Source organism: Rhipicephalus microplus, chromosome X, assembly GCF_043290135.1.
Source record: "Rhipicephalus microplus isolate Deutch F79 chromosome X, USDA_Rmic, whole genome shotgun sequence".
Lineage (NCBI taxonomy): Eukaryota > Metazoa > Arthropoda > Arachnida > Ixodida > Ixodidae > Rhipicephalus > Rhipicephalus microplus.
In genome coordinates this window covers 291994061-292017440 of record NC_134710.1, presented here as the reverse complement: position 1 = coordinate 292017440, position 23380 = coordinate 291994061, and the positions used below count along the sequence as shown (strand labels likewise).

The 23380-nt window shown below is 43.5% G+C and overlaps 1 protein-coding gene across 1 annotated transcript in view; it reads left to right on the top strand.

Moving 5' to 3' along the window:
* The window catches only part of LOC119161414 (uncharacterized), an 83174-nt gene that overhangs the window by 11574 nt on the left and 48220 nt on the right, over positions 1–23380 (top strand). Inside the window, exon 4 of the mRNA XM_037413869.2 lies at positions 5938–6090. Coding sequence (XP_037269766.1) covers positions 5938–6090 — 153 coding nt within the window. The remainder of the gene's footprint in view (positions 1–5937; positions 6091–23380) is intronic.

The window sequence follows — 23380 nt, the reverse complement described above, 5'->3', positions numbered from 1 at the left end:
TTGAACTTTCCCGTAATCGAGGGGGAGGTGTGCCCTGCTGCTTGCTGTGTGGTGTGGATGAGACAGGTGGCCTGCTTGCCACTTCTGCTCATCCTAATCACAAAGGGCGGTGCAGCTGCTTCAGATTTCTCACTGTGGAAGCAGCTGCACTAATATTCAAAAATACTTTAGCTTACCTTAAAGTCGTTTTAGGCACTGATTTAAGCAATAACGTCCCTGTCCCCCTACGTTTCACCAGCTCTCATTTGGGTTATCTTCTGACAGGTCACCTCCTCTCGGTAACGTAGTTCTGTCGTGGTGTTATCTGTGCAGCTATTTCCATCGTTTTATCATAAATGGATACGGACTAATATTCAGTGATAAACTCTTACGATGGTGACAGCAAAGTGTCTTGCTTTCTTTTCATCAAATACCCCCTATACATTATTGGCATTAATTGGCATTAATTAAAAAAAGTTCAATAGAATTTCTGAAATGTACCGTACAGTAAATTTCATGTATTCTGAAATTATTAACCACATAATTATTTATGGGGACGGTTTGTTTGTTGCTTGAAATATTCTTTTTTTATGTCAAAGAAACTCTTGATGATTGATTGATATGTGGGGCTTAACTTCCCAAAACCACGATATGATTATGAGAGACGCCATGGTGGAGGACTCCGGAAAGGTCGACTACTTGGGGTTCTTTAATCTGCACCCAAATCTGAGCACACGGGCCTACAGCATTTTTTCCTCCATCAAAAATGCAGCCGCCACAGCCGGGATTCGATCCCGCGACCAGCGGGTCAGCAGCTGAGTACTTTAGCCCCTAAACCACCGCGGCGAGGCGAAAGAAATTTTTATGGAGGCTGCTAAATATATTGAAGCCAGTTTGGCTCATTCTGAAAGTTCCAGGCTGTTAATCGTGGACTGAAATAGAGCCCTTTCTCTCTGGAGACCTAGTGCAGAAAGCTTCAAAAATCAGAAGAATGTTGCATTACGAAGTACATTCTGCAGGTTTGCAAGAATACTTCCACAGCTCTTTTGTAATGTATGCAACTACTGTTGCAACAGAGATAGTGTCACAGTCTTTGTTTCTCCTGTTGGTTGTAAATATACTTTTCATGCTGGAGAAAGAACAATTTAGTGTCAAGAATAACATTTCTGCAATAGCTGCTTCAAGCTAAACATCATGGCAACATTGATTGTCGTTGCACAGGAGTTTAGTGGAATTTATTTTAATTGATTTATAACTTAATTGTCTGAATTACATTTAAATAATGTTAATGGCAAAAATAAGCTAGGGTGTAGTGCAGAAATGCTTTTATACTATGTGCTTTGTAAATAACATTTAATCAAGGCACTTAAGTGCCTTTCATAACGATGTCCCTCGTAAGTTTACAGTTTCTTGGCTTTAAATCCCAGAAATAACAAATATGTCCTTCAGAAATGTAGGAGATTCCTAAATGGATGGTTAAATGAATTGCCTAACCTAGCAGGCTGCACCTCGTGTACAAGTTCCTAAGTGATTTAGGTGCGCTAATAACATACAATCACCCTTCCTTGCCCTTTCTCAATGGGAACTGGGTCATCATCTTGCCTTTCACCATTTCTGTGACCTTTCATGGCTAGGTTATGATGTGGTTTGTGGTAAAACAGTGTCAGTAAAGCAGAGGTGTTAAGTTCTGATTAAATTTTTTCAAAGCAGATTTTGCCCTAGTGTAGCTTTTTATAAAGTATCATGTTGCTTGACAAATTAGTGCCATTGTTCATAGATACCATGCACATACGGTTGCTTTGAAATTCTATTAACAGGCTATTGTTTTATGATTTTTATCTTTAAGTGCACTTCAACGGTCAGTCTAATACTCCCTGTAATTTGAAAGAAAGGGAGGAAGGGTAATGCGGAAGCTTGCAATGAGAAATTTGCAAACAGCGGTTGTGTGGAGGCTCCTAGAGATGTACACAGGCCGTAGTTTCGCGGCTCAGCCAGGGCCCGATAATGTATAGAGGACGGGCCACCCAGGCCCGGCTCGGCGTCTTATACCCAAGGTCTGGCCCGACCTGGCCAGACTTGATGAACGATGCACTAAAGCACATGGCAACAGAAAAATTGAAATGCTTTGATTAAAAAAAAGCGTGCCGTACATCCCTGTAACTTCTTTTTTTTATACGATAAATATTTTTTGTTTACAAATGTACACGATAAAGAACAAAACATTTACAAAACTTTTGCCAGTTCTTTTGCTTATAGTACATATCTGTGCTGTTCCCTCAGCCCTTAGTGTTAAAAGTCGTGAATTTCAGGTAATTAACCCCCATACCCCGACTATGACAAAACAAATATTTTTCTTTAAAAAAAAGTGTAGTTCTTTTCACTAAAGAAAGCACACCTTTGAACAACGAGAATTCCGGCACATCATCTATATTTTTGGCTTGATTCAGGCTTTTCATCAGGCCAGAGCTCGGCCCAATAATTCAACAAGGAATCCCGAGCCCGGCCCGGGCCCGAGGTGAAAAGACGTCTGGCTGCCCGAGCCCGCCCCATGGGTCGGGTCGGGCTTTCGGACTACCCGGAGCCCGTGCACATCTCTAGAGGCTCCAGTACACAACCCCTGTTTACGAGTTTCTTATCCCTTGTCATTTGGGCACTTACAAAATCCATTGAACGAGGTGCCCTTTAGTGGAGCAGGGATGCTGTCACTAGGCTACACCAGGGGAGGCCTATGGTTGGGTACAACTTAAGAAAGTATCGGCAGGTTCACTTCAAAAGCGGATGCACATGAGCCTGCACCAGTGGATGGACACCCTAGACTGGCTTCATCAGTCAGACGACTAGTGATCCAACCTTTAGAGAACATTGCCAAATGCATCAGCGGGACTATTTCTTTAGTCATTGAGGCGATTGGTTGTCGCACTATGGTCGTCTATGCTAGCCTTCTCATACCTTAAAGTGCCAGTAAACAACCTTTCAGTGCAAAATTTGTGATGGAGCAATCAATGTGCATTTGTACGATGTGAACATGCTGCCGCAATAATTTTGCGAGTAGGTTGCAGGGTGTTTAACAACTACCTGCTTAAGTTGGCTGTAGTTTCTTCTTCGGCCTTCCCACTCTTCTTGGCAGTGAAGAGTAGCCACGACTTCCATATTCAGTATTTGAGAACATTAGCACACCCCTAGGGGAAGTAGAGAGGAGGAAAGGCAACTCCAGATGATATGAATTATAGGTATAATGATCACTTTCTTTTAGTCAAGCTAGCGTTAGACATTGTTATAACTGTATGTGACAAGAATCGCAACATTTTAATCCTCCTCTTTTACGGCACCCTGGAACATGCACCCTTTCCCTAGTAGAAAAGTTACGAAATGTCTCACCTGGAGGCTCTGCCTCTGGCAATACCAATATCTCGGCACCTGCCGATGTTGCAGAAATCGGCACAGGCAGATGAAAGAGGCAGATTACTCAGCATAGAAATGTGTACCCACTGGATGTAGCTAGCTCCGATGACACTTAAACTAGAATCTGACATCAACTGTTTGATAGTGTCAATTTTAATTAAAAAAAAAATCACTGCGCAGTTCAAGTGCTTTTCAAAATATTGATACTCCGTTTCAAAACATCAGGTGCAACGCTATGAAATCTAGCGAGACTTATTGTGCCAGATAGGCTTGCACTAAGACATAGTTCAATGATTTTACTACCTGAAGTGTTTTTTTTTGTTTTTAGACAGAGCGATAGGCTTGCACTAAGACATAGTTCAATGATTTTACTACCTGAAGTGTTTTTTTTTGTTTTTAGACAGAGCAATAAATTTAGATCCTTTGTGTCTTAGAAATTAAGGAAACTATCATTTACGCAGTTGTCAATAGATTTTCAGAATCGCTAAGCACATCTGTGTTTTCGGGTTGTGGCCTCCACGATTAGTTCCATCAGCGTTCAGCTGGAGCCAATCAAGGAGGCCATGTTTACAACGACTAAATCCAAGCGGGAGATGCGCGGAGTAATACATTTTGCTGACAGAGCTTCTTGCATAGCTTCCACAGGATTGCACCTGATGTGTGAAATGGAGTATAATGAGGTAATGCTTAGACCAGTGGAATTCATCTTTCATATGATCTAGTGGTCATGAAGCATTTCGAATGTTCACATTTTCAAGCCACTCTCTTATTGCTTGCTCATTCTTGTTATCGTACCCAGGACCTTTTTTTTCCTATATCTAATAACAAAATTGGTGCATGACTTTGCCACCTCCCACATGATTGCACAGGAGCTTTAAATATGGCTGAAGGTGCTAGTGATGCATGCAAGCTATGCTGGAGTTCAATTGCAGCGTTTGTGAATATTATGGTGCTTACATTTTAATGGTTAAATCACGTTACGTCAATGGGCAATATCTCCTTCGGGCGCAAATTATGATCTACTGTCTGCAAATGCGTCAAATTCGCACGGCATGATTCCAAGGCACTCAGTATTACATTCTAAGAAAGAAAATGAAGTAATATTTTGTTTTGCGTAAGTTTCCCTAATTAATGTCAATTACCATGTAATTAAGTATGTAAATATTATTTAATTAGCCAGCATTAATATTTGCATAAAATGAAATATTAGGCCAAATTGCAATTAATTTTTTGTTGCATTTGTTTTAAGCAAAGAAAAAAATTCTTGGTGCATGGCATTGCCATTGCTTTTTGCCGTGGTTCCTGGAACACTGCACATCAGCTGGTCGTCGAACATGGTAGTGTTGCCAGCAAAGTGATCCTCTGCAGCATTATGCAGCTTAAAAAAGCTAAATGACCGGTATTTATCCACTCGAGAAGCCTGCACGAATGTGCGCACCCCGTTTCAAGCTATTTAATAAACAAACGGTGCATGATGTGCCTCTAAATTTGATGTTTACAATTGTACACGCTGCTGCTGAAGGGGACATATACCAAGTGGCTTGGAAAGCAGTGAATGTTTGGAATAGGAAAAGGTTCTTGTTTTGCAAAATGGCAGTGCAGGGTACAACAAAAGTCTTTATAATTTTAATTATACCATAGTATATTAATCTAAACTCAGCACTACTAATAATAGCTTATTCAAAAATAGGTTAATGTTTCTATAATGGCATTTGGACTGCGACAGAAACAAATGCATTGCCTTTAGACACATGTAAGGCTTTTCTTGGTTTTTCATGTAAAGCCAATAATTCATCTAAAAGGAAATATACATAATTGTGTAAACTTGAGCCACTTTGTCATTTAAGTAAATTAAGCAAGCTAATTTGTGTAAGCACTGTTTTTCTCATTTATGCAATGTTGTAGTTGTAATTTTCTATCAATGACAGAAACTGAGGCTTACATATTCACATTTGCAAAAGAGTTCAGCAGGACTGAAAACCTACACCAGAACAATGTTGCCCTTTTCTTTTTCCTGAGCAGTTTGCTGTCTAACCAGCTGTTGCCTTATGAATTTTTGTAGGCCACCTAATTGTTTCGTTTTCAGCATCCATTATATATATAAAAAAAATTTATGAGTGATGTTCTCCGCATTTTTCCTTCTTTCGCATAGTTAAGTCAAGATCATAAAAGCAGCGTAACAAATTTCTATTGTGTGTATAAAAGCATTTAACTAGACTGTTTGCAGCATGTGTACTTGTGTGAGCGTATGCATTAAATTTGCAAGTGTAGTAATTTTTATTCATAGTTGGTCTCTCCCTTTATGGGAGAAATTTTAGACAGATACTCACCGCCACTCAAGATGTTGCCTGAATGTTGTGTGACAGCTGCATTGTCAGCATTTTGGGTGGCCGCTGTGCTGCCGTATTGGGCAGGACGGCTATTCACGAAAAGTGTTCTCAAAATGCGTACTTGAAAAAAAATGAAGTGTTGGTGAGCTGTGGGGTGTCTGATGTTAATTGACTGATCGCAGTCATCATGCTACACAAACTTTGTGTGCCTCTTGTTTCTTTCTAGGTCACCATCTCCAGAGCCAATATACAACAGTGCTGGAAAGAGGCTGAACACGCGAGAGTATCGAGTGCGAAAAAAATTGGAGGATGAGCGGCATGTGCTCATACAGGAAATGTTCACCATCAATTCAGAATACAAGCCTCCTTCAGATTACAAGTAAGCAAGCCCTGATGACACTTTCTGGTAAATTAGTATACGGAGCTGTGTTTCCCTTAAGTTTTATTCTTATAAAACTACATTTTTAGTTTTATATTTTGGGGGCTTCCTTTAACATTCACAGCATTATAGCAGTTTCGCATTGTAATTTGATTGCTGTTTTGCCACCTGGGGTCCTGAGGCTGCAGTTCTCAGGTCATATTTGCATGTTTAATGCTCTGATGTAAGGTCTTTGTTTCCAAGCCCTGGGCCTGCCGTGTAATGCTTTGTAGTATAGAATGTTTATTTGAGTTAAGTGCCATGCTAGGCACGATTTTATTGTGCATAGAGTTCACTCAAGCTCATAACTTGACCTGACCTCGGGTTATAAGCTAGTGTGGACTGAAGTGAATTTTCTATGGCTAATTGTACAGTATACAGTGTATGCTCATTTTAACGGACCTGTGTACTACATATTTTTGGATGTAATGGACCATTATTCAGCCCAACTTTGATCTGTGTAATAAGTTAATGAAGCAAAGTTTGATTTTGAAGGGCCACTTACCAGGTTTTGATAATTTTGAGCTGACAAGCGCAATACGTAGATGGGGCGTTCACGATGACATCTGCCAAGACTTGCAATGCTACGCGCCGCGGAAATTGGTCAAATTTCAAGATGAACACTGCTCCCCCTTCATTTCGCGGGTGCGCCCCAAGATAATGAGAGCATGACATGCACGTATGAATTGCCATACGTACACGGCAGTGCAGTGCAGTGACATTGGTCCTCTGCCTAGATGACTGTGCAGTGACGTTGCGAATAGGGCCACGTGACATGGCTAAAATTATTTACCTTGACATGCGTAGTTTATGTAATTTGTTGCTTGAAGAGATTAATCAAATTTGAGATAAATAGGGAGACGCGAAGAAGGAATGTGTGCTTTTTGCCCCATTTTTTTCCCGTGATTTGCTACGAGATGCGGGGCTAATGTGCCGGCATTTCGCATGCATTCATGTGCCCCGCGGTCGTGCATCGAGCAGACGACAGCTGTAGAAGCGAAAGTAACGCTCGTACGCCTTCGCACACTCATTGTGCTCATCTATTCTACTGCGTCTAAGCCAGCGTTTTCAAACCATCCCGCAGAAACGGGCAGTAGACCACAAAATAACGCTGGTTAACAAAACGCCGCCGCTTGTTGGGCTTGTACGTGCACGTCATGCACACATGAACTCTTGATCGGATGCGAGAGAAGGTAGGGAAGAGATTTGGCTTGTGAAGGCTATGCGGGGGAGCAGCAAAGGTTTCGAGCTCGCCCCCTCTCATCCTAGTTTCACGCCGCTTGAAAAGAAAAAAAGTTTTCTCAGCTCGTAATGAACCGATTGATAAAAAGTTTTGTGGCATTAATGCTCACCACCGGACACACAACAACTTCCATGGTCTAATTAAAATTTGTTATGGGGCCTGGTGAGTGGCCTTTTAATCGACCGTGGTACAACGGACTATCGGCTACAGTGGACGGAATCAGCATTTTTCTTTGAAATTGGAGGCACGAAGCGTACTCTTGCTTTGTTGACGTGGTCTGACTTGACCACGCCGCGCTCTGCGTGCCATAGCCACGATATTTTGACGTTGCGGTGGACAACATTGGTGGCTTCCATCCAAGCCTCTATCTAGCCAAGTCACTCTGAGAGTGCTGAGAGGACGACGGACATTGCTCACGCCAATGGTTCAAGCAGTTCAAGTAATACAGCTCGCTGAATTGCGGCACAAAGGGATTGCATCATTGCTCGGGGGTGCGCACCAATCGTGACTATGAACTGCTATAAAATAAAGCTGCTAAACATTCCTGTATAGCTCCCTATGCAAAATTTTCTACTAGCACCAAACGATAAAATCTTAGAATGGACATCTTGAGAATGAACACATTCATTTCTCATCACTAACTACTGTCACAAGTGTAAGGTACGCTTAAGTAGTCGTGCACTTTCTTGTGCAACAGTTCCAGTTGAACTGCAACAGTGTGAATCTCATCCAGTTTGTGCACATACACCGGTAGCCTCCTTTTTGCATGCTTAACATTGATGAGGGATTTGATATAAGACAGTCCACTTTTCGTAGTTAAGAGATTTAAGGGGAGACACTGGTCTGAAGATTTTTTTTTAACTTTCAGTATTTTCAGCTGAAATTTTAATACAATATGTATTTTTCACAGCTGAAAACAAATATGCAATTAGTTTTTTTGCTATCACTTTTAGATTTTTAGATATTGGCTGTTACATAAACTTGCATTCTGCCCAGCCTTTTGACATCTTCCTCATAAAATATTGCTACAAATTTGATATGACAGCATTCCATGAAGGCCAGGGAGTGCAACAAAACCATAATTTTATTTTTAGCTTCATTGGTACCAGAGTTATGGCCTTAACAAGTATACTCATTAGAAATCTGAAACTGTTGCTTAAGTTTGTTGCTAATTAAATCACTATTATAAATAAAAATATTACATTTTTTTTGTTTTCTTGCACTAATCAATGTATAAGCTTTCAAATGCTGCAAGAATTATCAAAATCCGACTGCTACATCAAAAGATACTGTGGGCAATGGCTTATGGTGTGATGAAAAATGTTGTTTTGAGAAAACGAGAAAAGAAGCTTAGGAACATGCTGAGCACTTATATTTAACAAGAAAAGGTGTGAATCGGTGTATTAACCATGTTAGAAGCCACCAGGAATGTAGTCATCATCATTCTCCTTGGTGCGCTTTCTTTTCATGGCATGCTTGAGGTTTTCAGCATGCTCATGCTTCTTCTCCGATGCCACTAGTCGGCGACTGTTCTTTTCTGAGCATCTTTCAGCGGCCACAACAGTCTGCTGCAGGTGCAGCTCCTTCAATATGGCGGCATCTGCTCTGCCTTTGCCAGCGTTGAACCTTGCGACAGCTTCGGCCACAGCAGCTTCAACGGTGAAAAACGACGCGTGTTTGTTTTTGGACACGAGCGACCAGATGACAGAGTGCAGGCTCTCGTTTGGGTTTTGTGTTTTGCCTCGCTGACAACGCTCCAGCAATTTCTTGTCAGAGAGGCGCGTGTAAATAGGCTGCAAGGCATTAACCACATACTCCGGCAGGTTGTAGCGATGATTCAAAGGAGTCTCCTGCTTGGAAACAGCCTTGTTGTACTTACACCATGACTCTTCACCAGTTGGGCAGTGATAGTGCTGAGGGCTTGCATCAGTAAATGCTATGTGATAAAAGGTTGCCCAGACAGCATTATTCATGGCCTCAATGCTTCCTTGGTTGCTTTGTAAAGCCCATTAATAATATGACGTGAGCTTTGTGACCAGCTCGCCTGTCAGTTTGCCCTTGCCACCAAGGCTTGACTTTCCTTCGGCTCTTTGTTTTTGTAGGGGGTTTCGAAGTGCTGTGCCCATGCGCTTATGCACATGGTTGACACAGTCCTCTTTTTCTATTGGCACGAAGCCATATACCTGTGCCTCCTGCAGACTGTTGAAGGCCCGGCTGTCTCCATCACACAACATGGTTGTGTGGTGGAGCCCATGTCTCTCCAATGAGCGGCCAAATAAACTTTGTGCTGCTTCCACCTTCATTTGTCCTGGCTTACTAGAGGTATTCTTTTGGAAAGTGTGACCAGCTAGCCACTCGGCATACCTTGGGTTGTCCTCCTTCGGCCCTAGCTAGCAGCCCAAACAAAAGTTTGATAGGACACCGAAGTCGAGCACATAACCCGTGAATAGTTCAATCACGGTCCCTACACAAATATGGGATGAGTGGCCCCTGGTCAGCCAAGTCCCATCAAAGGAAACGGCGATATTTTCAGGATTTCCATAGTAGAGTTCGGAATACACCGTTTTCACGGTGCTCGCGCAGTCGTCAATAACGCGCGCGGCAGGGTTCATTTTCAATTTCACATAATCCTGGTATGTCTTGGTGTGCAGGCCTCTCCGTGAAATATTTAGGGCGGAAAAAATATCGTTGAGCGCAGTTTGCCCGTTTCCTGTGCTCATTGCCGCGCGAACCGCGAGCACGTTAATTTCGAAGGGGCCGTGCGCTGCGTCCCCCCCTGCTCTCGGCGAGCTCCATATGGTCCTCAGTTTACCGCACTCGTCACATGTGAGAACAAGTTTCACGGCTATGCCATATTCGCGGTCTTCCTTGGAGATTCTGCCAGGCCCGCCACACACACCGCACTTCATACACTGAAGAAGTTCGTTGACCAACTCTAAGCTAACGGCGGTGAACTGCGTACCAGGCGTTGCGGCTCCATCCGAGTCTCGAAAAAAAAGACCGCTTGCGTTTTGTGGCAGACTTCGATGAAAGATCTTGCAGAACATCGCTCGCACGACACTCGACGGCCACTTTTTCAGCGTCGGAAACCAGGGGAGTGTCGACGCGCACAGCTCTCGTGTGATCTTGGGACGCGTCCGCGATCGCGGGTGCCCCGGCGGTGATAGCGCTGGCACAGCCTGCTTCTTCCGAGTTCTCGCTGGTGATAAGGTGCGGGCTCTCGGACGCCGTTTTCGCCTTTTTCCGAACGCATGAGCACTCCGGAACTTCCGATAACCGCCAGCCATTGCACGGAATGCACAGCCGTTGTTAGGCCTCTACACAAAATGGCAGCTTGCACGCCGCTGTCTAGCAGACGAATCCCTTTGCGTTCAGTAGGAAACCGGGAACTGCCCCACGTGACAAAAACGCACCAATGATGTGCGAGTATTCAGTTTTTCTTTAGGTGCGATAGCTGCGTTGTTGCTAGACGAAAAACGTTCTTCTGCTAGGAACAGATAATAGAAAAATGTGTCTTAAAATGAGACCAAAATGGCCGGGCTACTTGGTGCGGTTCTCGCGTGCTGCGGCGTTGAATACGACCGTTTTTGAGGTGGTTCCGGAAGCGAAAATTGTCATCAAACTGACTTTGCGACCCAATAACTCGACAAATACGCATTACAGGGCTATAATATTTTAGGAACAGCTTCCTGAGACCTAAATGATTATGAAAAAAAAATACTTCAAAAAATCGGTTTTTCGGAAAATTTTCGGCCTCCCATACCCGTGTCTCCCCTTAAAGTGGGCCAGTGTCAATTTCATCACTGCTGTTGCACCCTTTTTGCAGGACATAGCAACACTATCTGTGCTCAGAAACTCCTCCTTGGATGCCCAATTTCTTTCATTATCATTTGCGCTCTGCCTCCATAGCTCGGAATCGTCCGCAATTTCCATCAGGGTAATTTCAGCGCAACGGTGTTTTGTCCTGACATAAGAAAACGCCTTCCTGAAGCAGTTAAGAAGTGGTGACAGAAAAGTTATGCACCTCTGTTTTTTGGTCTTCTCATGGTCTTCTTTTTTGGTTTTCTCATCAATGGCTATTGACTCATTGATAACAGCAACGAAACTCGTTTGCCTCAGCACTAGATGAATGTTTGATTACCGTATTTACTCGCATAATGAACCCACCTTTTTTTAAGAAAAGTTCATGCCAATTTGGGGGGAGGGTTCATTAAGCGGGAAAAAAAGTCGCGGGAGTTACAACAGCGAAAATTTGTTTGATGGCTTTGATTGTTTGGGCCCGTGAAATGCGCGACAAATCTTTTTTGTAGCCTGAAGCTCTTTTTGTTTCTCTCGTAACGAAAGTGCACAGATCAATGCCGAAGTGTCTTCCAGCCTCTTGGTTCGAATGCTCCAGCGCTTGCTGTTTGTAACCAGCCGTGTAGCTAGCGTAACAAGTAACAAGTGCTCCAATAAGAAGTAACGCCCCAGTTGTTACTTAGCTGTGCTTGAAAAGCACACTCTTTTTGCAAACAGCTAGCTGTGCTTGAAAAACACACTCTTTTTGCAAACAGCACCTGTCCTGTGAGCGAAGGGATCTTTGTGCGCCCGGTAGCTAAACGCAATCGTTCCGGTCAAAGTGGAAGGCCCACGATTCTCCCCACTGAAAGATAAGCACACGCGCACAAGCATCTATAGCCCCCCCCCCCCCCCATTAACGGGGCAAAGTATGCGTGTGGGATAAGCGCGCGTCTTTTTTTTTTTCTTGAGTTTTTATATATATATATATATATATATATATATATATATATATATATATATATATATATATATAGATACATCCCATTAATTCGGACTTCACGGGACTAGAGAGAATGTCCGAATCAACCGAGGGTACGAATTATTGCAAGTACGAACAAAAGACTCGAAAAAAAGTCTCCTACACCATCAGACTTTTATTTTTTAAAAAGTCTGTGATCGCGGTTTGCTTCACGGACGCAATGTGCGACGAAGTCACAAAGCATGCATATGTCCTCCAAAACTGCCAATGCATATGCAGCCTCCATAATAGTGTGGCATGGGCGCTCGTCAGCATCACTTACGTCCTCGACAGCCAATTCCTCTTTGTCATTCAAGACTTCAGTGACGATATCGCTGTCGGTCACTGTGCCGGCCACAGCAACATCACTGTCAATTGCAAAGTAATCGCCAAGGGGCACATCAGCTGGCATGATGCTCACATAGCGGCCGTCTTGCTCTTCACCGGTTTCCTCATCGGCCACCACACTCTTATCAGCAGCGTCGTGCACGAAGCCGCTATGCCTAAAGCAGTTTGTGACTACTGCAGGTGGTGTGTTGTTCCACACGTATGTCAGCATGTGGATTGCTCTTAATAGGCTTACTTCGTGCGTCAGGCAGAGCCTTATAGAACAGGGCTGTCTCATCAGCATTTAAAATGTTGCACGGCTTATACGTAGAAAGGCGCGGATAGTCCAGACCGCCAGTCCTGCATAACACTTTCGTCAACCGCACCTCTTTCACCACACATGTTGCGGAACACCAGCCCGTGTCGCTTCTTGAAGCAGTCGAACCAGCCTTCCGACGGATTGAAGGAGTCAATGTTCATAGTCACCGCAAACTTCTCTGCTTGTGCGCAGATAAGGGGGCTACTCAAGGGCAAATGCGCATTGCGCCTAACAGCAATCCAGCGCAACAGCGCTTTTTATAGCTCGGGATGCGCTTCTGTTCGAAGCCTCTTCTTTTGGTTGCCAAACATGTCCCCATCATGCGCCTGCATAATCTTCTCTTCGTTCTTCACGTAAGTGCTTAGCGTGCTTCTCTTCACATTAAACTTTTCCATCACTTCTTTTCAAGATGCTCCCGCTTGCAACACCTTCAATATTTTTACCTTTGCAGCCAAATCCTTTGCTTCGTACTTCACCTTCTTCGCTGCGGGAGTTGGGGTGGTTGGGGCCGCAGGAGACGGAGGGGAAGCCATCCCGGCGTCTCTCGCGCGGTGGTCACGCGTGCACGCACAAAGCAGACAACACAAGCACACACGAAAAAAACTCATGGTGATAAAAACTAAATAGAAACAGTGAAATTTTCAAAAAACAGCAAACAGTAAGCAGATGGCACTGATCACGTACAGATAAATAATTTAAAGCACGCTAGAGGCGAGCAATCCAACCCCACTGTCACGCAAACATGTTTGACGTGCAAGAAAAAAAGAAAAGGCAAATCCGTGGGTTGCCTATTCCTGATGACAGTAGCGATATACTGCCTTCCATTTTGGTTGTTTAAACCACCATGTGTGTCTTTTTTTTTTTTTTTTTTGTTCCTTGAGATGTACTACTAAGGACGAAGTTTTGAATCTTGGAGGCTGCAATCCGATCCCAAAGTTTTTCAGGTGCGCTGTCGATTTGGCCGACAGAATCCGCTGCTGCTTCCCCGTCGGGACTCGACAGCGGTCGGGCGTTCATATTAACCAAAGCGCGGCTGAATTCGTCTAAATTAATGAGAGTTTTCAATCATAGAACAATGTACAATTTGGGTGGAACCAGACGCCGTGGCCGAGTTAACCGAAATTCCAAATTAACGGGGGTCAAATTAACGAGATTTTACTGTATACATATACGGTGAGTGACGCTGACGTTGGCGGCAAAACCCACCCGAGAGTATCCATATAATTGCTATTGCAATAAAATGCAGTGTCGGATGGCGGCACACAAACGTTGTGGGTGCTGTCGGCGCAATGGGTGTAGTTGCGTTTTGCATGGCGTTCAAGATAGCGAGCGCACGGCGTGTGTGTATGCCGCATGGGCGCCAGTTTTAAGGCCATGTGCTTTGTTTTTGTGCCGCTGTGCTTGCGTGGCGCTATCAGCAAATACTTTTCTCCTGCATTCAACAGATGATGCTTTGCCGTAAAAGGCGCGACTTTCAAATTTTGATTGACGTCGTCCGCGCTCGCACTGCTCCCAAATGTTTAGCATGGTTGAAAAACTATGTTTTGACTTTTATATTGAGTTCTTATGTTTTGATATAATTGCATGATTTAACGCTGTTTCAATCGTCAACGGCGCTGGTTATCATACCGAAATAAAATTAATAGGTACATATTACGAAAAAGCTTTTTTTTCTATTTTTTTCAAGGCAAAGAGGGGGGTGGGTTCATTATGCGAATGGGTTCATTACGCGAGTAAATACGGTATATGCTCAATCGTTACTACCCGAGGCGGTGTTTCGATTTCGAAAAACACTCTGGGTGGAGGTGGGGGGGTGGGTTGACGTTGACGTAGTCAGTCTGCTCGTCAACAGATACAGTAATATTATGTGAACATAGGGCAGCGAACTCAATCATGAGTCAACTCATTTGGACTCACTCAGATCGAGTCGTGAGTCTGAGTGAGTCCTGGTGAGTAATATTTTTGTTAGTTTGAGTCCGAGTGAGTTTGGTCATAGGAAAATTTCGTGGGTATGAGGCCGATTGAGTTTGGCTCAGGAAGTATTTGTTGAGTGAGTCTGAGTGAGTTCCACTTTTTTTTTGCACTTTAGGTCCTATCTAGTCATCTTCAGCATTACTATCAGCCTTACCTGGATTTACGTTTATACCGTATTTATTCGCGTAATCCTCGCACTCGCATAATTCTCGCACCCCCCACATCGCCCAACAAAAATACGATTTCTTTTTTTCTTTGAGTAATTATCACACCCCCGAAAACTGCCGCAATAATGTCGTCTGCCCGTTCCAGCCAAAGATGATGATAGCGCGTGCCATCTTTTAAGCATCTAGCGTACTATTGCACGGATTTTCAATCCAATCTAAGCCAAGCCGAAGTGGCCAGTGCGCGTTGCGGCGTTTTGTATATTGTGTCGGTAATTTTGACTCGTTATGGGGCGATATTGAAGCTACACGGCTGCTTCAAGTTGCGAGTGAGAGATCATGCACTAAACAACGGCAACAGGGCCGCCGTTTGTCTACGAGTTTTGTGTTCGCTATTGGTGACGGCAGCTGAAAGCCCCCAAGACGCATTGGGCCTGCCGTGTGCCTAAAGCTGGGAATGATGGTAAACTTTCTTTCTTCAGAAGGAAACTGCGGACGATTCTGTTAAATAGCTATCAGCCCAATATTGACGTCCTACACTTACCTTTTGAGGGCTCCTGTTGAGCGACGAACACTACCGCTACGCCCGCAACGCCCACAAGCTTTGTGTATGGCATTCTAATTCTCGACCATTTGCTTCCACTTTTTGTCTCTCAAATAAATCTTGTCTTGTGTTGAACCTCTGCTTTTAATGTTGAGATAAGTTTTAATTAATACTTTTAAAGCTTGCTGTTAATTGCTGGTGTGAGAATCCTGATTTGCGGCCACTTTGTTTTCTTTTTCGCTCTGTACGTTTTCGTGGAAAGTTTTCCCCCTGTAATTCTCGCACCCCCCAACTTTGCATCGGTTTTACGGCAAAAAAAGTGCGAGGATTATGCCAGTAAATACGGTACTCGTGTCTATTCTCAAGTATTCCAAAGCAGTGTCTTTCATACACCGTTTCAGTAGTTATTAATTAGAGGCGTGAATAACCCATTAGGGTGCCTTGACCTCCCCTCACAACTCTTCCAGGGAATTTCTTATTGATTGTATCTTATGCTGTCATCTCTTCCAAGAAAAATGACCTTACTAGTTTGGAAGCACCTAGAACTTGTTTTCGAAGATACTATGTCAAACGGCACCAAAAAGATCACCGATTATGTGAGATATTGGTGTCGAAGAGTGTTGACACCAGAGTGGACGGACTCACGAGCTGAATCACTGGGACTCACTCAGACTCCGATCGAGCCGCGAGTTTGAGTGAGTCCGTGTGGGCAATGTTTTGGCGAGTTTGAGTCCGGCTGAAGAAAATATTCGCGAGTCTTCAGCCGGACTCAAACTTGCCAAAACATTGCCCACACGGACTCACCCAAACTCACGGCTCGATCGGAGTCTGAGTGAGTCCCAGTGATTGAGCTCGTGAGTCCGTCCACTGTGGTGTCAACACTTTTCGACACCAATATCTCATGTAATCAGTAATCTTCTTGGTGCCGTTTGACATAGTATCTATCTGATTGAGTCCGGCTCAAAAAAATTTTCGCGAGTTGAAGTCAGAGTCCAAAACTCAAAATATATTTTATGAATGAGTCTGAGTGAGTTTCACAAGTTTTGCCAACCCATGCATGTGAACATGATAGCCAGTGACTTCACTGAACAGCTTCTGCTATGTTGTGAGCACTGAAGTTTCGTTTACTGTGTTGAATACTATGAGTGCTAATTCCTCAATCGTCAGTGTTACTTATTTAATGCGGCGAATTGCTTATTTAATGCGAATTTCGCCACCAGCTGCGATTTCGTTCTTGTTGTCCAACTGGTCCAAATGAAGCAACGTTTTATGTGAGGCTTGAAGCAGCGGCAGCTCTAGGCATACTCAAACATTTTCGCTCCTATCATTTGTAAAGGGGCAGTTTGACAAGTGACGAAGAAAACAGTGAAATTGCCATATTGATGCTCTGTTACGGTATGTGTAACATGTAAATGGTGTGATGCACACTTTACTGACTTGTGTTTTGATCAGGCAACGTTGTGTTCTAAAGTCATGCCACTCTTACGTATTTATGTTGGAGCATCCGTCCAACGCGCTGTAAAGTCCCGGTAGTAGAGAGGTTTAGTAGTCTGTAGACTTATTAATGTTTGTGGATACCGGTTAACAGCAGCCATTGATGGCTGCTGCAGCAGCAGTAGCGGCCCTGCCCGGTAGTGACTTGCGTTTTATTCAACTGCAATAATTTTTTTAGATGTGTTAATGTTCTTGTAGAAAACAAATCAGTAAAATTACTGCGAGTTTGTAGTTATTTCACTGCCAGTGCTGGAGTCGGTAAGCAGGTAAGTCCATGCAATGTTATTTCTGTGGGTCTCTAGTTAGGCTCTGCATCATTAAGTGTAGTTACCAGCGTTGCTCATCAGTCAGAGCACGTAACATACATGGTATTCGCACGATGACCTCATCGCTTTTTGCTTCTATTTTTGAGTTGGCACATTAAAGCGCTTTTTGCTTCTATTTTTGAGTTGGCACTTTCATGAATTTTAGAACTCAATTAAAATACTTTTTAGGTAGTATTTGTGGCTGATATTGCACAGATGGCATCTCCAAGTTTCGCTCAGTGTGATGTAACTGATTGTGTCCGAATTTTTGTGTCACCTCTTCTTCAAAGGGGTCGTGAACATCCCTCGGACTTGATGAAAAATCGTATCCCGTGGAGAGCAGCCACTGCTGGAAATCGCGCTGCCAAATCTTTCAGGTGTACGCAGCAAGGAAAGTTTAGAAGCTGAGCGGGAAGTTGCCATTTTATCAGGAACCCTCTTTTCATAGAGGCCTGTGCTCACTCTGTTGATCTGCAGGTGCTTGCTGTTTAATACTAAGAAACAAATAGCATGCTATTGGCCAATAGCTGACTTAGTACCAAGAGCTGAAATTGTATAGGATATGCATCTTGCCAGGGGCTGCAACCACACGCCGACGGCGCACTCCACAGTTCCCTAACATTACACAGTAAGCCAATCATGCAAACAGAAATTGCTATAGGCAAGAGTGATCATGTTTCATTACGAGTGCTCAAGGTCATGCCCTATGCCATCTATTTCTCGGTAGCTGCCAGTGCGCTCGTTGGGATGAGAAAGAAAGTGCTTAAAATGCGTGGCAAATTTCTAGAACTCTGCTTGTGCGTCATGTATTCAAGAATTTTTTGCAGCAATAGATTCGTGAGGCAATAAACTCCTATCCTGAGGTAACTTTATAATTTCTTAGCAAAGTAGTTCAGGAGCCTCTTAACCTTCGTTATCGCGAAAAAGTGGCTATTTTTTCATATGGCTCGGGAGTGAAGCTTTTGCCAATTAGCTAAGTACTTCAATACGAATTGCAGCATACCAGATTGTGCCTAATGAAATTCTCTTTCCACAAAATATAAGTAGTAGTGCAACAAAACTATTCTGAAATGTACAAAAGTTTGAAAAATTTGTAATTTTGGTTGCCAGCACATGAACACAGCAATAAAAAACATGATATATCTAAAAACAATCAAAACAAAAAACTTTGTATATACATTTCTGGATATACCCAGAAATGGAATGGTCAATAATAAATGTTCTACACAATGCTCCTATTAACATAGACAACAGAAATCTTAACTAAGGTACTGCTTCATTGCTCATGTCATGCGGTGATGCATTTGCTGCTTTTTCGTGAGACACAAGTGCACTTGTATACTTTCCACGTAATATTTTCGTTTTTTTTACGAGTAGAGTCTACGGGTGTTTCAATACAAATGGACACACGTGATATGAACAGTGCCTATATCATTCAGATGTCCAGAGAACCTCACCAGTTCGTGAGCCACCTCTCTCTATCTGCAGAGATTGGTGTTTGAATGACTGGCATAAATTTCAGGCAATTGTTTTGGCTCAACACTGTCAGACTGTGAAGCTGATGCCATAATTTGATATTTGACTTGCTGTTCCGCCACGGTGGTCTAGTGGCTATGGTACTTGGCTGTAGACCCGCAGATGGCGGGATTGAATTCTGGCTGCGGCAGCTGCATTTTCGATGGAGGCGAGAATGCTGTAGGCCAGTGTGCCGAGATTTGGGTGCACGTAATAAAGAACCCAAGGTGGTCAAAATTTCCGAATCATATGGTGGTTTTGGGACGTTAAACCCCACATATCAATCATTATATTTGGCTTCCTTGGGTGCTTTTGATTACATAATTTTGATGTTACTGCAGCATAACCACAAGCGACATGCATATCTCTCAAGTTCATCAGCTAAACACATTTTCACTAGCACATACACACATTTGTTTGCGAAAAGGTCTGTCAAAAATTGCTATGTTGCCCAGTAAGGCAAATTCAAACTGACTTGGCTGGGAGGTCAATGGCTGAACTAACTATTAGAAAGTGCTAGGTACACGCAAAACAAAATTCAGCATGCCAAAAATGACAATTCAAAGCATTGATTACTGGTGATTGGCTTTAATAGGCATGGTAACGAAAGAGTTAAGGAGTTAAATAGCAGTTCACTTGTACCTTGTGTTAGTTAATGCTAGAAGCATGTTTGGAATAGACAATAGAAATACGGAATGCTGGGACCCTATGCAAGTCACTTGGGTTCTAGTGGAAAGCCAATCCATATTAAATAAATATTATAAGGAAAATCATTGTTGTTTGTTCTTTGCTAAAAAAAAATCGCAGCACATCCAGAGTGAGTGCTGATGAGTGGGGCGAAGCGCTGGTGGGTTTGATCGCTAAACCATGAACCATCCGCGAATATCACCCACTACATCATCAAACGTCACAAACACTGTACTATATACTTGTACAAGAAATCTTATTATTGGCAAGTGGTAGCTATATGTCGCTTTTGTTCCCCCTTCATTAAAATGTCTTAATGGTCGGTGAAGTGCTGAATCGATGATGGGGCATAGTGGGATGTTTGCAAGGACGAAGTAGTGGGCAGTTCGCAAAGGTGGAGCTATAGGCGGTCACATAGAAACAAGGGATGGACACAGTGGGACAATCTATGGTTCTTCAACGTGCACCTGGATACAAATACTTGACCATCTTGCATTTCATATTGGCTACTTCTCTGCAGTATTTGCTTTATGGTCAGTGAAGTGGTGGATGGGTGATGTGGCATAGTGGGATGTTTGCAAGGATGAAGTAGTGGGCAGTTTGCAAATGTGGAACTATAGGCGGTCACGTACACGCATACAAGGGATGGGCAGACCCCTGCCTTTAGGAGGTTCGCCCCTTAAAAAAAAAAAAAAAAACATCAGAAATTATAATCGACTTTCATTTCTTTGGTCACAACAGCCTGCTTTTTGCCTTCCGGTTACCGAAGAATATCCATTGTCCCACTTAGCGAAAACTGCTTCCGCTTCTTCGTTGCAAGCAGAGATGAACTCATTTGTAGTATCACTGCAGTGCGAATGCCGACTTGCTTTCCGAAGCTGATATGTAATCACCGAAAAGAGATGAACACGCAGATTTGGGTGCACGTTAAAGAACCCCAGGTGGTCGAAATTTCCGGAGCCCTCCACTACGGCGTCTCTCATAATCAAATAGTGGTTTTGGGACGTTAAAACCCCACATATCATGAGATGAACACGACTGAAAAAACAAGGCCTCCAAAGAAAAACCCAAAACGTCTCGGCTGTCATCGCCTCTTTCGAAGAAAAAAAAGTGCTATAAAAGAAATTTCTTGCGTTTCATTTTCTGCTCTCTCGCTGTCTCAGGTTTTTCGTGCCCATGCTTCCTGCTCCGCAACTCCCACTCTGCCTCGCTGACCTTGCCCTCCCGTGTTGCCCTCGCCTTTGCGCTCGCTTGTAAACCTGCAGCGTTGGTGTTTCAACAAAAAGAAAGAAGAGAAAGTCGCTCTTCTGTTTTTTTTTTTCCTCCACATCGTCGCGCACCTTCCGAAAAGCAAGGCGTCCGTTCGCTTTCTGGTCTGCTTGCGTACCGCTCCAGTGGTCGTGACGGATTTCAGAACATAAGTTCGTAGTACTGAGGCGTTGTTAATATAATGTGGAACTAAATTAACACTCGTTATTCTAATAAGTTTGGTATTCTGAAGTATGTAGTAGTGAAATAATTTTACATTAAAACTATTAGCAGTCGGCACGAGATTTTTCAAAAAGTTTGTTAACCTGAAAAGTTCGTTAATGTGGGGTTTGTTCTACCGAGATTTCACTGTAAATGGTTTTCAATATAAGCAATCGCTTAAGAAAAGCTAAAGTTGTCGAGCATTATGGCGCTACCACTGTGAGGAAGTCAAAACGCAATGTATTCAGTGATGCAAAACTTTATTTAGCTTTATTTAGCTGAAAAAAAAAGCACCCTGAGTAACACAATAACATGGCCAATCACACAATGCATGCACCCCTTAATGCTAAGGCACAAGTCAGCGTGATGTCTTTTGGACACTTTTTGGCATGCAAGAAGCAGAGGTTTTCTGGCATCTCGAAGCACTGCGATCAACCCTTTGAGGGTTTTCGCTGCACACATACGGCATCACCTAACACGGACCAAAGGGCTTTTGCCGTACATGTACTGCATTGCTTGTATGTTTGAAATGCATGCCTTTTTTATCATTTCTCTTTCTTAGCATCTGCTGCCACATTTTATACAGTAGAGCCTCATTCATACGTTTCCTGCTTAATACGATTTCCTGGTTCCTATGCTTGAAATCGCGATTATGTGTTGATACGTTCAATTTAATGCATTCCCGGAAAATACGATTGTTCAGCATTAACGTTTGGCATTGCGGCAAACTGCGGTCGTTTGATATGTTCCGCGGGAATAAAATTCTCATTCAGGTGTTCAAAAAAACTGCTCTTGCGTGCGTGTAGAGTCCTGCACTTTTTTTTTGTTCAGACCCATGGCTGTGACAGCCAGGAGAACACTATGGAGCTTACAATGTGGCATAAAGATTGGATGCACTGTCGGTGCACTTTTGCTACATCTGCCTCCTCTCCCAACCCCATCCCATTCTGTTTACATGTTCTTCCTTCAGGAGGTTTACAAAGCCAAGTGCATTTAAGTACGGTATGCTAGCCACACACCTTCAAGCGGTAAAGGTGTGAACGTGACGTGCTTCGCTCTGCTAATCACACCCCTCACCCCCACCCCGTGTCGTTAGCAAGAGATGCATGCTCTGTTGTGTTATCTGTACGCCTGCAACTCTGCAGGGTATTATCCACCTGAAACTAGCATCGTCCAATGAGATTGCCATCAGTGATTCTCTCTACTTAAGGAGAAAGAAAAAAAAAAGGCATATGCAGGCTGGGCCCTGTGCGAGACTGCACATTGCTCAGTAGTTCGCGATTCGAGACAGCTGCGTCTATAATGGTGTCGATGAAGCGCAAGCATTTGCACTACTTAAGCACTACCTGGGGCAGTCTGAGGAGCGAAACTGTTCGCAAATGTTCCCGGAAGTGTGGTTTTTGGCGGCAGCCTGCATCGAAGGATACGGAGTGCAGCGAATACGACTCTGTGGCGTGCACGTTTGACCTCGACGACGACATCGATGAGGAGTACTCCTCCATAGGTGCCAATGCACCCTTCGTTGCATTCGTCTCCATAGGCGACAACGTCCCGACTTGGGAGTTGCAAAGTTATGCCGAGATTGTCGCAGAGGTGGTGGGTGCTGGCGCAGCGAAGGAGGTGGGGGACGAGGCACTCGAAGACAGCGGCGAGAACGAAAGCGTGTGCCGACTTGCTAACTTCGTCGAATCTCTTACTGGACTAGAAGCTTTAAAAAGCTTCTTTTGCAGAAAAAAAACAATGAAAATGTGGGCAAGGATCTACAATGTGTGCTGAAGGAGCTTTTCTTGTCCAAGGGTGAGCGGCAGCAGCAAGAAATTGCTAGTATGTTTTTTTTTTTAAATAAATGTTTTTTGCCCTTACACCTCCATATGGACTTCTCAGCCTCAATTTTTGCTGAATTAAAATTGTACGCTGTCCCAGATTGAACATTTATGTTCCGCAGCTTTTTTAGAAACATATTGACAAGGTTCTGCTGTATTTGTTTTCTGAAGCAGTGCGCCGGCTATCGCTTGTGCATCCGAGAGCACTTGCGCTGCTCGTGGTTTGAAATGTGCGCCTTTTTCAATCATTTCTTTTGCTTGGCATCTGCTGCCACGTTTGGCGATATGTGAATTTTTTTTTCATGTGCCAGTGTCTCCTCTCTCTCTCTCTCTCTCTTTTTTAATGCTTTCTAAAGCGGCTTGGTGGCTTTCGCTTGCCTATCTGGATGTAATCAAACTCAGTGCGGCTGAGTTTGATTACATTCTTCGGGTGGTTATTGCTTCTCGCCCCCGAAAAGCTGATGGTGGTCTGGTTTTTAATGTCTCAAAGGGCGACTAATTTTTGACTCTCTCATTTATTGCTCCCTCGAACGAAATTGCGTCTGTGTTCATGCAGTGCTAAATTGCACAAACAATGCCGCTGTGGCT